This window comes from Solanum dulcamara, chromosome 8 (genome assembly GCF_947179165.1).
Source record: "Solanum dulcamara chromosome 8, daSolDulc1.2, whole genome shotgun sequence".
NCBI classification, from domain to species: domain Eukaryota; kingdom Viridiplantae; phylum Streptophyta; class Magnoliopsida; order Solanales; family Solanaceae; genus Solanum; species Solanum dulcamara.
Window position 1 is genome coordinate 77293029 of NC_077244.1, and position 12992 is coordinate 77306020.

Sequence of the window (12992 nt, forward strand, 5' to 3'; positions counted from 1 at the left end):
CATCACGCTTTCTTCTCATCCCAAAACTCTATATAAACCTTTCTTCCCACTAGCTGCTTCACTATATTTCTCTCTGTACAAAAACCTCTGTTAAGATACACAGCATCCGTACGGTTAACAATGTCAAGCGCCGACCCTGAGCACGAGCACCGAGAAGAGGAAGAAGCCGCTGGAGCCGATGACGAAGATACCGGAGCTCAGGTTGCGCCGATTGTCAGGCTCGAGGAAGTTGCCGTAACAACTGGCGAAGAGAACGAAGATGCTATCCTCGATTTGTAAATTGATTTCTCTGATAATCGTGTTTAATTCTTTTCGATCTGCTTCGATTTCTAGTACTGAGAAATAACTTTAATACTTGTGAATTTATTGTGACAGGAAAGCTAAGCTTTATCGATTTGACAAAGATGGAAATCAGTGGAAAGAGAGAGGTGCTGGTACTGTTAAGCTTTTAAAGCATAAGGAAACTGGAAAAGTTCGTCTTGTTATGCGCCAATCTAAGACTCTTAAGATCTGTGCCAATCATCTAGGTTTGTTTATAGTTCAACTTATGACTTTTTCTTACATGATTAAAGTTGATTTTATTCAGTTGTGTGTTTCATTTGATTTAAGATCTGAGATATGGACTCTGATTCGATGCTATGCAGTTATTCCGACGATGACAGTTCAGGAACATGCTGGAAACGAGAAGTCCTGTGTGTGGCATGCGGCAGATTTTGCTGATGGCGAATTGAAGGATGAGTTTTTCTGTATTAGATTTGCATCGTTAGAGAGTAAGAATTTCTAAATCTGCTGGTACTGTTATTTTCTACAAGATTCTAGGGTCTTGTTTATTAGGTGTAGCTTTCGATTAGCTAAAATCTGCAATTTCCTTTTGTTGTGATTGCCTTTGCCCCATGATTGCTAGTCAGTATAATGGCTCCTTTGGTACCTGTTGTTACAAAAATTAGATTTTTGTTTGGAGAAAATTTCATTCTCTACGGAATGCTGTAATGGGTGTCTATTGTGGTTGTAGATTTCTGAAGTATTTAGATCAATAGAGTATAGAAGTTGACCAGTTAATGACTGTACTTTTGGGTGTGATTTATAGTTTCTCATTTTCTTTTTGTTAGTCCAACCCAAGCTTGTCTCTATGATCGAAAACCTACACTTCTGTAGTGTGCATATGATTTAATTCGGTTTGACTGTTCATGAACTATTAATCTAGTTGAAACTACCATGTACTCCACTCTGGAAGATTGAATGTAGTGGCGATCATAAGATTAGATCTTCAGGTCTGAGGTGTAAAAATTGTGAATTCATCTACTTGAGTAATTTTGGCTAATGAGGCTATGATTGTTGTTTGGATTGGTGATGGATCAAGGCAAGGTTATAGTACCACCAAATTATGGTTGGGTATTTTGTTGGGATTGTAATGTTTCTGTCCCATGTTTGAGGCGGCATGGCTGGTGATAGAATCTCTTGAGACATTTAGTTGAATTGGTCTGTATACAACAGTTTAACCCTTGTTGTTCCTCTCGTGCATATATTAGGTAAGGAATAAGCCAAGACTAGACAATAACAAAACTGTAGTGATAAAAACAATAGTAATAATAATATAAAAGAAGTGGAAGTATATCAAATGAAAAGGGTGAAGGATAAAATATTGCTTCATCCCAGGTAAGAGAGGAGCGTGTAGAGGTTGGCCAAACAAGGGTGGAGCAGTGGTTTTCAGCTGGTGCATGGGGAGGGGGTTGAAGGTTAGAATAACATCTATATTTGTGGAGACAGTTTTTCTTAAAAAAATATATTTGTGGAGATAGGATTTTACTCCTTCTAAATAATCCATTTCAGTTTCCCATAAGTACAAAACACGGGTTTAGACATCTGACAGATATGGTGAGCACTACCATGTGAAATTCTTCTTTGTCGCTTTGTCGTCATTGCTTCTAGTTTTGTACAATTTGTTATCTTTCTGTTTCCTGTTTGAAGGTTTTTTTTCTGAGTTGGTGTGTGTAGGGGAGGGGGTAGAAGTGTACTTAGATGGACAGTGAAATAGAATTTTGCAAGCTCTGCTCCTCTTCAAACCTATATAAGTTATCTATATTAGAACCAATGGCATAGTGTTTCAGATGCTGAAGTTTAATAGAGGTTATTTCATATCCAAGGTACCATTTTCAACATGAGATGTTAGTTATGGCTTTAATGGTGTGTATTCCTTGAATATAAATAAAATAATAGCAAGCAAGAGTGATCAAGGAAGCTAAGATACTCTACGTAGTACATCCTTGCCTTTTGAAAATTGAAACAGTGGATGAAGCATGAATAGAACTTGGAAGAGTAAAATGCTTATGAAAGTTGATTGCAGAAACTAGGGAATAGATGAGTCCCTGAATTCTTTTCCAATTCTAGACTTAAGTGCATGCTCAAAATTATAGATGTACAAATTTTACTGCTGGAACATTGTGTGCTATGAATAGAGATCATCTCACTTGCGACTTAGGTTTCATCACCAGCCTGATCACTTCCATGCCTAAGGCCCTCCTATACAGTAGATCCACGACTTTGCGGATGTGGGAAAAGCCAAACAGACCTTAAACTGAAAGGCATAATTAGACTTCTCTCTGCAAGGGAATAACATGTATATTATTTTTGTTAAGTGGCAACATACATATTATCTTATACCTTTGTTTTGTGTTCAATTATTTGGTTGTGTTTTTATTCTCATTATATTATATTATATTAAATTGGTTATACTATCATATGGTCTAATCTTATAAGGTACTAAGATTTAAGCCAGGTTGGGATAAGCTGAGAGGGGAATGATGGGACAACTGTATGTAAGGAAGACCTCATGTTTCTGGTCTCTGCTATTGTTCCGAATTCCCAAATTCCAAAAACAATTTCATTGCAGGCCTTCACTGGTTTTGAATGTAAAACATTAGACTGGAAATCAGATGCACCGTTAGAAGGCAAAACCAAAACCTCAGTCTACAGGAACCCATTAAAATGCCCCCATTTATGATTCTCTAAACCGGAACCACCAATGACCTAAGCAGTTGATCTTTTCTTAATAAAGTTGTTGAGAACCTTTTGGGTCATATCCTGTTGATTGAGGTCTGTGTTATTGTTGAGAGTGAACTGATCTTGGACTTCTCCAGAATCTCAGGGTACTGGTGAAACGAATCATGGTTAATACTGCATGCTTGGTTACCTACTTGAGAGCGATTGCTCTTTAGGGTTTGAGTACTGGTGCTTTATAAATTATCAAATAGGACTATTGAATTATAAGGTTATGAATGAACCTAGACGGGTATGGAAGGTGTTCTTTCAGTTACCAGGTCTTTTAGGATTCTTGAACTGGATCTTCTTTGCAGTTCCACTCGACATATTGGAGTTAATTACACTTTCAAGGGATTAGAAAATTGCCCATGATTGAGGATAAGTCCAACACTGGGATGAGACTTGAGAGGGGTCCAGGAAGTGATTCTGAGGATGTTGTAGATTAATAGTATGCATGATCATGTCCCTGATTCTTTTATGTTGCTGCCTCTGTGTTTGTTTTCTCTTTTTCTTTTTTCCTCTGTCTTCAGAACGGTCCACCTGGCCACTATGAATGAATATTACGTTAATAGAGTAAGTTCTGTCAGCAAAAATGATGTCTTAGTGTAATGTTTTTATTCTTAGATTGCAAGACTTTTATGGAGACTTTTCAAGAGGTTGCTGAATCACAAAAGAAGAAAGAGGAAAATGTGGATGCATCTAATGCTGCTGGCCTACTTGAGAAGTTGAGTGTCGAAGACAAGAAACCAGAAGAGAAGAGTGAAGAAAAAACTGAAGAGAAAGCGAAGGAAGACGACGTCAAAGAAGAGAAGCCTTCTGATAATGCAGAGAAAAAGGATGAGACTGCTTCAGCCTGAGAGATGTATGTCATGTATGCCAAATATAGTTGGTGAGGTTTGTAGCACCTCCGTTTTTGCCAACCAAATTTGGGTATAGTCTGGTCAAGTGCAAGGGGTGTTTACTTCTTGGTGTTGCTTTGGGGCGGGGTCGTCTGGGAGGGGGGAGGTTGTTATTTGTTTGTCCATCTCTGAGGTGTTGAACGTCTTGGAGTAACTCACGTTAAGGTCGGGTCTTGTTCTTTGATTGAGGTATTGTGTTGGTCTATTTTAAGTCATGGTATTATATACCAACTGTATGGTATTTATAAGTCCTTTTTTTGAGGCTGTTCTTACTCCGTGTCCTTGGTTCCATATAATTCAATTCATTACTTATTTGGGGAAGTTGAAGCTAATGCTAGGTTTGCTGATGCATTCTATGTTTGTGCTTCTATGAATGTTACTTTTTAAAATTTGAAAATGGCATGGTAAAAGAAACAAGCTCTCTATTGGTCTGATCAGTCGAGTCTCATGAAGTAAATCACTCTATTTGTAATGATATATGCACACAAGATGATTTTCTTAGTACTGTACTGTGATCAAACTGCTGTTTATTTTGGGCATACATACATACATATAAAAGTGGAGGTGTCTCAAACTGTTCGGGTTCACTTGGTCACAAGCTACTGAGCTCGTATGGGGAGTCCTCGATGAAACAAGTCGTGAGCGTCTTTCTTAGTTTGTGTGTAGTAATTCATAGGGTAATGAAGCTTCCTCTTTTGATATAAATGAAAAAAAGATGATGCAGTGCTGAATATATAACCTTTCTGTGTAGCTTTTTTTCTGTGACACGCAATGTGAATAAGCTGCATTTAGTTAACTATTGGTTTTATACAATTTATTTATTTTCTTTGTGACTTGTTGCGGTTTTAAGAATCTCAGTAGTTAAACTATTTATGGTTCGTTAAGAAAGCTCCATTGACATTGACTCCTAGGCTCGAGTTCTACGTATAAGACGGATTGGTGAAGGGTACTTGCTGTTTAAGACCTAACCATGAGGTTCTATATGATAATAAATTTGAAGTTAAACCTCTTCCTTTTACCACCAAAAGTTGCAGTTTGAGTTGTGAGTACTGTTTACTAGATGTTTCGGGTTTGAGTCATGCGAATTGAGTCACTTTAAGCTAGAAGTATTTTTCATTGCGAGACTGTAGATGGAGTGTAAATAATTAGATAGAGGTGGGTACAAAGAAAAGCACTACTCTACTCTTATGTTATTTACCCACTGAAATATTAGACCAAAATGGTACTTTAAAATAAAATTGTACAACATTTAGATAGTAATTCCGATCATTAAGCCACGACATTCGTCCTATATTGGGTACCTTGAAATTTGAAGCAGTAAACGGAAAGGAAAAGAAAAAAACTGACTACCTCTCCAAGAAACCACTACCTTGTTCTTCACTCAATTTTTCCTATCTTTTCGAATCTTAACAAATCGACTTCTTTTATTTTTATACACACACACACATATATATATTTTCCCTCATGTCTTACATTTTTCCTGTAAAAATTTTCTCAATACCAAAATATAATTCATAATATGGACAATCCAGCAGGGAATGGCACCACTTCCTGCATCCAAGACTCACATTCTTCTTCCGTTATCACGAGCCCTGATGCGACCTTAGGACGCCATTTAGCCCGAAGATTAGTTGAAATTGGCATTGAGGATGTTTTCTCAGTGCCAGGTGATTTCAACCTCACACTTCTTGATCACCTAATTGCTGAGCCAAGGCTTAAGAATATTGGTTGTTGCAATGAGCTTAATGCTGGATATGCTGCTGACGGATACGCGAGGTCTCGAGGCGTTGGTGCGTGTGTTGTCACATTCACTGTGGGTGGTCTCAGTGTGATTAATGCAATTGCTGGTGCTTATAGTGAAAACCTCCCTATTATCTGCATTGTAGGAGGTCCTAATACTAATGACTATGGAACTAATAGAATACTGCATCATACTATTGGATTGCCTGATTTCAGCCAAGAACTTAGATGTTTTCAGACTGTTACATGTTATCAGGTGAGTTAAGTCCTGACTTTTGCACTTCATTCAGAATTTGAAGTTTATGGGTTACTCAAATTAATATACAATAATACTTACTAAGTTTAAAGTCAAATAATTTATGAATATTAGAAAAGACTTTTAATATATATTTAGAGTATTGGCAAAAGCTATTGGGTTTCCGTGAACCCTTATGCCTTCTTCGAGATCATGACTGATTAATCCTAGCATAAAATCTCACTTAAGGAGCTTAATTGGATGTATAAAATAAAATAATCTGCATATAAAAAAACAACAACATATCATGTATTTGGAGAGTCTAAGAGGTTCTGCTTTGACTACACTTTTTATTTGGCATATTTACTGCAGTATTTGGAGAGTCCAAGAGATTCTGCTTTGACTACACTTTTCTTAAATAAATTTTCACTAATTTGAATTATTGACTAATTTTGAGTTATAGTACTTTTATGTAGTTCTCAAATATACTAACTTTATTTCCAAAATATTTAAAAATCTATGTCCAAATTCACATTGAAAAATAAACATTTTGACCCTCATACTCCAAACAATATCAAACACGTATATCCAAAGGAAAATTTCTATTTATCCCCCCATAAATACCATGCAAAAAGTTCCCTACATATCCAACTAATTCTATGTTTGGTTGTGCTAGGCTGTGGTAAATAACTTGGAGGATGCACTTGAACAAATTGATAGAGCAATTTCCACTGCTCTAATAGAAAGAAAGCCTGTATACATTAGTATCAGTTGCAATTTGCCAGCCATCCCTCATCCAACTTTCAGCAGGGATCCCATTCCATTTTTTCTATCACCTAGGTATGTGTTACCTTATCATCTATTCTTACATTCATAAAGACCTTGCATGACAGTGGCGGATATAGACTAGACGTAGCGAGTTGACATATTCATCGTGTCGAGCTCGGAGTATATACGTGTGAAGAAATGGCACACTTGTAAAGAGAAGAACTCATTGATTCTAAATTTTGGATCTGTCATTGTTACGTGAGAGCTATTCATTAACTTACCTTTAGAACTTACTGACAATGGCGGATCAAGACTAGACGCAGTAAGTTTGACTATATATGTGTATGTGAAAAGAAATTGGCACTTATATGAAGAGCAGAATATACCTACTCTAAGTCTTGGATTTTCCATTGTTGTACGCGAGATGTTCTTTCAACTTACAATTAGAACTTACTGACAATGGCGCAGCAGGGATTTTCACTGAGGAGATCAAAATATCAAAGAGGGTTCACTATCTATTATAAACATAAAAAAAAGTAATTTTAATTATGTATGAAAACTGATTTTCCATCGAAGGAGGCTCGGATGAACCCCTCAACCCTACCTGGCTCTGCCCCTGATGGTGGATCAAGACCAGAGGCAGTGGGTTCGCCTATATATGTGTGTGTGAAGAAATTAGCACATATATATAAAGAATCTTGAATTCGCCACTACAAAGTATGAGAAATGTTCTTTCAACTTATACAATTAGAATTTATTGATACAGGCTAAGTAGCAAGAAAGGGTTGGAAGCTGCAGTGGATGCAGCATTGGCCTTTCTAAGCAAGGCAATAAAACCAGTCATGATTGGAGGGCCAAAGCTAAGAGTAGCTAAAGCTTGTGATGCTTTTGCTGAACTTGCTGATTCTTCTGGTTATGCCATGGCAATGATGCCATCAGCAAAAGGGCTAGTGGCAGAACAGCACCCTCACTTCATTGGCACTTACTGGGGTGCAGTAGGCACATCCTATTGCGCGGAAATTGTTGAATCAGCTGATGCTTACTTGTTTGCTGGTCCGGTTTTTAACGACTACAGCTCTGTTGGGTACTCGCTTCTGATCAAGAGAGAGAAGGCGTTAATCGTGCATCCTGATAGAGTTGTAATTGGAAATGGACCAGCATTTGGTTGTGTCCTAATGAAAGATTTCCTGTCTGAACTAGCAAAGAAAGTAAAGAAAAACGAGACTGCTTATGAAAACTATCGTCGGATCTTTGTTCCTGAAGGAACTCCTCTAAAGCCAGAGCCTAATGAACCTTTAAGGGTCAATATTCTGTTCCAACATGTACAGAAGATGCTTTCAGCTGATACAGCTGTGATTGCTGAGACAGGGGATTCTTGGTTCAATTGCCAGAAGCTTAAGTTACCAGAAGGATGTGGGTATGTGACTAATAACAGCTTAACAGACTGGTATCCATTTTATTTTCAGTCATTAGACGAAAAAAGTTCGTGTTGCAGGTATCAATTCCAGATGCAATATGGCTCCATTGGTTGGTCTGTTGGTGCTACCTTGGGCTATGCACAATCTGTACCCGAAAAACGTGTCATATCTTTCATCGGTGATGGAAGTTTTCAGGTAAGAAAATGACTTCAATCATACCAGACACTATTACTCGCTTGAGAACTAATTATTTTTGATAACAGGTTACTGCACAAGACGTGTCAACAATGATTCGTTGTGATCAAAAGACTATCATTTTCTTGATTAATAATGGTGGTTACACCATTGAGGTTGAAATTCATGATGGACCATACAACGTCATCAAAAACTGGAACTACACTGGTTTAGTGGATGCTATTCACAATGGTGAAAGCAAATGCTGGACCCAGAAGGTGAGTGTTACTACATAGAAATGTTCATCCATACTAACGGAAAAAGTCGTCGTTTTCAAAGTGTTTTATAACTGGATTGTAGGTAAGGACTGAAGAGGAGCTCATAGAAGCAATTGCAACTGCAACTGGAGAGAAGAAAGATTGCTTATGTTTCATTGAAGTTATCGTTCACAAGGATGATACTAGCAAAGAGTTGCTTGAATGGGGATCTAGAGTTTCTTCTGCCAATGGACGTCCACCAAACCCTCAATGAGGGCACTAAGAATTCTTTGTTTAAACTCTCTAAGCTTCTGGAAATTAGAAAATTTAATCATCATTTAATAAAATGGATTTTTGGAATTATTACCTGGCTCAATCTACTACAGTTTCACCCATTTAACAGTTCTACTCATTTATCATAGTTTTAGAAATTTATTCCGGATATAGTACAAAGTGACTAGGTTCAAATATGTCATCGAATTTTAAGAAAAGGCTCATTTATGTTATTGGTTAAAAGTTTAGATTATCTATGCCATTATCGTTTGAGAAAAGGCTCATCTATACCATTATTTTTTAACTCCGGTTTTGTAAACCACTCAAACAACTTTTAACACTTTTCTATTGAAGTTTGAATCAAATATACTCTTTTTGCTTATTCTTCTTCAAGACCACCAAGAACACATGAAAAACAGCAAGAATTCCAAATTTTCAACTTCTTCATTTTTTCACGAAATCACCTCAAATTTCAATAATAGCATCCCTCCGAACTAGATATTAAAACTCAATATCTTTTAAGCTCTAATTCAACCCAACCCAACAAGACATTTAAAATTTCTTCAAAATTTCAAAAGTTTAACCTCCTTCAATGGTAGAATTTTCTCCATAACTCCAAATCACTTGAAATTTTGAACATAGACATAATAACTTTAACATAGTGTTTTTTTAGTTTATGTTCAAAATTTCATAGCTCGGAGGGATGCTAATATTGAAATTTAAGATGATTTCGTGAAAAATTGAAGAAGTTGGAAATTTGAAGTTTTTGGTGTTCTTCATGTGTTCTTGAAGAAGAAAAAGCAAAAATAGTATATTTGATTCAAAAGTCCAATAAAAAAGTGTTAAAAGTTGTTTAGTGGTTTTGCAAAATTGGAGTTAAAAAATAATGGCGTAGATGAGCCTTTTCTCAAACGACAACGGCACAGGTGAGCCAAACTTTTAACGGATGACATAAATAATTCTTTTCTCAAAATTTGATGACATATTTAAGCTTTTTTCCCTAGTACAAAAAATGATTAACAAGACCCTGAATGACAGATGGAAGCTTTGAGATTTGCTGACACCACCCAAAAAAAAATTGGAAATTGGACTTCTTAGAGGAGGTTCAATGTGGTAATATGTATAGCTAGTTAGCAACTAGCAACAACCATTTTATATTAGCTTTAGGGGGTTCAAGTGTCTATCCTCAAGTAAATTTGTTCAAGATCACGTACACCTTGTAGATTCTATAATTTGGAGTATAAGATGAGTGGAGTAGAATCACCATGAAAGACAACACAAAATTTGTTCTGTTATATTTGCTCTTCAGCATAAAAAAAAATTTGAGCCGAAAGTGCAGAGCAGAAGCCAACCCAACCACAATCCATGAAGAACTCAAGAGTTAAAAGAGTGTTTATAGACATTTGCTGAGTAAATGTCCAACTCTGATCGATCTATAAGATTGATATTCTGTACTGAAATTGACTGCGCATGCATATACAACCATGAAGTGAAATTTTCATTGCTCAAAAAAAATGGAATATAAAACAGAACTATGAGCTCATTTTCAAAAATGCCGAGAACCTAACACCTTGTTTGGATGGTTGTTACCCATTGTATTGTGTTGTATTGTTAGTTTAAATACAATGTTTGTGTTGATTGTTACTTAAATTATATTGTATCGATAATTTAATCGTATCGTTTAAATCCATCATTAGATAACTATGAAAAGACCATTTTATGTAACGATCGATTTGATGTGTTCGGATAGTTACCTTAATATTTTCTTCTCATTTTGTCTTTATTTATTATTTAATAATTATATTTCATCTTTACCTTATTTTTTCATAATAACTCTACTTTTTTTGTTGTAAGTTTATCATTCAAATCATGAATGTGTGACATTATGTAACGACAGAGAACGATACTATCTATTCAAATACTATATTCATTAAAACAATAAAATATGATACAATACAACACATTATGAAACAAATGATTTTTTATTAAAGGAACAAAAAATTTCAAAATTAAAAAAGAGCGATACAAGTTTTAATTAATTAGTAAATGTAACAATTTTAAAATTACAATTAATGGCATTAATTTTAAAACCATTAAGTTTTATTATTTACACAATGGCATTTCAACTGTCCTACCCACCCCACCCCCTCTCCCTCCTCTACCGCCAACATTATTCTTACCCCTTCTACCATTGCCGCTGTTGTCATCATCACCATCATTTCCTCCGCTACTATCGTTACCTTTTCCATCATCACCATCACATTTTTCTCCCTCCTCCACTCTCACTAACACCTCCTCCTCTATCACCATTTTTTTCTACTTCTCAAATAATTGTTAAAGTTGCTGTAGAAAATCAAATAATACTTGTTGCAATAATAGTTGCTTTCTGTAAAAAAAAAAAAATCAATAATTTAAATATTTTTTTTTGAAATTCTCAAAATCAAAGTAGAACAGCCATAAAAAAATAAATGAAAGGCGGCTGTGACGACAACGGGCGATGACGATGACGACAATGACAACAAAAAGAAGAAAATAAGAAGATGAAGGGAGAGAATAAGATAGAGGAGGTGAGAAAATCTGAAAAGAGAGACATTAATAGATAATATCAAAATTTAAAATTTTAAAATTTGAAATAAGAAAAAAGATTTTAAAATTTTGAAATTTTACTATGTACCCTCAAAATTTTTAATCAATTTAATCAAGTCCATATTTCATTTAATTGAACTAAATGAATATCACCTTTTTTTATCAACTATGGCTCAATTCTCTCATGAAACATTGTCATAACCATCCAAACAAAGTGTAAACTAGAGATGCAGCAAAACACTGTTAATCCTTGGAATACAAACAGTCGTCATTCATTCTGTTATGGACATTGTGTCCCATTTTCATAACGCATAGTTAGCAGGCCAACACTTCATTTTGGTAAAAATAAAAACAGATCGAGATGAATGTATAAGATAAGGAGTAAATATCATAAACTTGAGCCACAAATGGCTCACATAGTTTCAATACACCTCAGAAGCAGAAATACATTAGGTGCCATAAGGAAAATGTAACTACTGAAATTTAACGGCAAATACTGAAATTAAGACAAAAACGCAATAACCGAGAGTGATATGTCAAAAGCTAATAACTGCCCAACACGATTCTATTTGGATCTCTGCCTCATCTTTCGGCGCTTCCTCTTCAATCTCCTCATACGCTTCTTCTTCCACTAAAATGAAAAAAAGATTATGCCCAGTGAGCACCAACACATAATAATCGCAAAAAAAAAGTAGCACATGTAAGGCTTCAACAATGAAGTTTTATTCACAAATCGGTAGTAGTAAGAGCGTTATTCTGCATCGATCGACTTAAATTATAGAACCTTCTTTATAAAACTGCAATCTACGAAAGGAAGAACGAGATGAGGACGTCCACGTACCTTGGCTCTCATGGTGAATCAGCTACGACGGAAGGGACTCTCTTTACTTCCTGGCCGGAGTGAACCTATCGATGAAGAAGAGATATGGCACTATGAGAAGGGAAGGCATGGCTGGTGGAATATAAAAGGAAACCCTAATGGGCTTTGGGGCAAGTCACCATTTGATCTGAAAAATGGGCCCAGACGACAGGTTCCTATCTGTAGGATTTGCACCAACTAGCCATAATATTTGACTGTTTTCATAGTATTTATTTTTTAGACACTAAATTATGTTTCTATACCAACATGAATTCTTCATTTCTCTTAAAATAAAAATAAAGAATATGTAGTTGAAATTACATTAAAAGCAATAGCATACTATAACTTATAATAATAATATATATTCTAAAACATTTGAAATTCATGATCAAATGCAAGTTTATTTGATCTCATGCATAACATTTGGTCATTAAATTATAATTTATTTATGAATATATGAATCGAATTAATGGGGAAAAGCACCAAAATGTGCCACTAACAAATTTTACTGAAGCAAAAATGGATTGTTAAGAATGTAAATTAGATGAGATGGATAGTTAATCAGATCTACTATAAGTTATGAACAATAGTACAAATAAGCGACTCTTCCAAAATAAGATTTCTAAAAAAGAGAATTGCCACATAAATTGAAAGACCTATTAGTCTTCTAATCCAATCTTCATAACTTCCTCTCATTGAAATGTCCCCTTTTATTTAATTTTGAATATATTAAATTAATAAATT

General features: G+C 35.4%; 2 protein-coding genes and 1 long non-coding RNA gene across 3 annotated transcripts; 2 read left to right on the plus strand and 1 right to left on the minus strand.

Moving 5' to 3' along the window:
• Nucleotides 1-55: 55 nt before the first annotated feature.
• LOC129899497 (ran-binding protein 1 homolog a) lies at nt 56-4270 on the plus strand. The gene is made up of 4 exons (XM_055974488.1): nt 56-275; nt 376-527; nt 645-770; nt 3664-4270. Exons 1-4 carry the CDS (start codon nt 121-123, stop codon nt 3894-3896), a joined length of 666 nt encoding a protein of 221 aa, XP_055830463.1. The 5' UTR covers nt 56-120; the 3' UTR covers nt 3897-4270.
• Nucleotides 4271-5457: 1187 nt separating this feature from the next.
• LOC129900207 (pyruvate decarboxylase 2) lies at nt 5458-8875 on the plus strand. Its single transcript, XM_055975135.1, has 6 exons — nt 5458-5934; nt 6590-6753; nt 7448-8098; nt 8177-8294; nt 8363-8551; nt 8634-8875. Exons 1-6 carry the CDS (start codon nt 5458-5460, stop codon nt 8802-8804), a joined length of 1770 nt encoding a protein of 589 aa, XP_055831110.1. The 3' UTR covers nt 8805-8875.
• A 2882-nt stretch (nt 8876-11757) lies between these two features.
• Nucleotides 11758-12509, minus strand: LOC129899298 (uncharacterized). Its single transcript, XR_008769497.1, has 2 exons — nt 12231-12509; nt 11758-12020 (listed from the first exon to the last, which is right to left on the minus strand). It is a non-coding gene; the product is annotated as an uncharacterized LOC129899298 (long non-coding RNA).
• Between the last annotated feature and the right edge of the window lie 483 nt (nt 12510-12992).

Bases quoted from the DNA above. Each gene is read 5' to 3' on its own strand.
- LOC129899497 (XM_055974488.1), top strand. From the start codon at position 121: ATGTCAAGCGCCGACCCTGAGCACGAGCACCGAGAAGAGGAAGAAGCC. The intron at 528-644 runs GTTTGTTTATAG...GATGCTATGCAG, and splicing joins GATCTGTGCCAATCATCTAG to TTATTCCGACGATGACAGTT. The intron at 771-3,663 runs GTAAGAATTTCT...TTTTATTCTTAG, and splicing joins TAGATTTGCATCGTTAGAGA to ATTGCAAGACTTTTATGGAG.
- LOC129900207 (XM_055975135.1), top strand. From the start codon at position 5,458: ATGGACAATCCAGCAGGGAATGGCACCACTTCCTGCATCCAAGACTCA. The intron at 5,935-6,589 runs GTGAGTTAAGTC...TGGTTGTGCTAG, and splicing joins AGACTGTTACATGTTATCAG to GCTGTGGTAAATAACTTGGA. The intron at 6,754-7,447 runs GTATGTGTTACC...TTATTGATACAG, and splicing joins CCATTTTTTCTATCACCTAG to GCTAAGTAGCAAGAAAGGGT.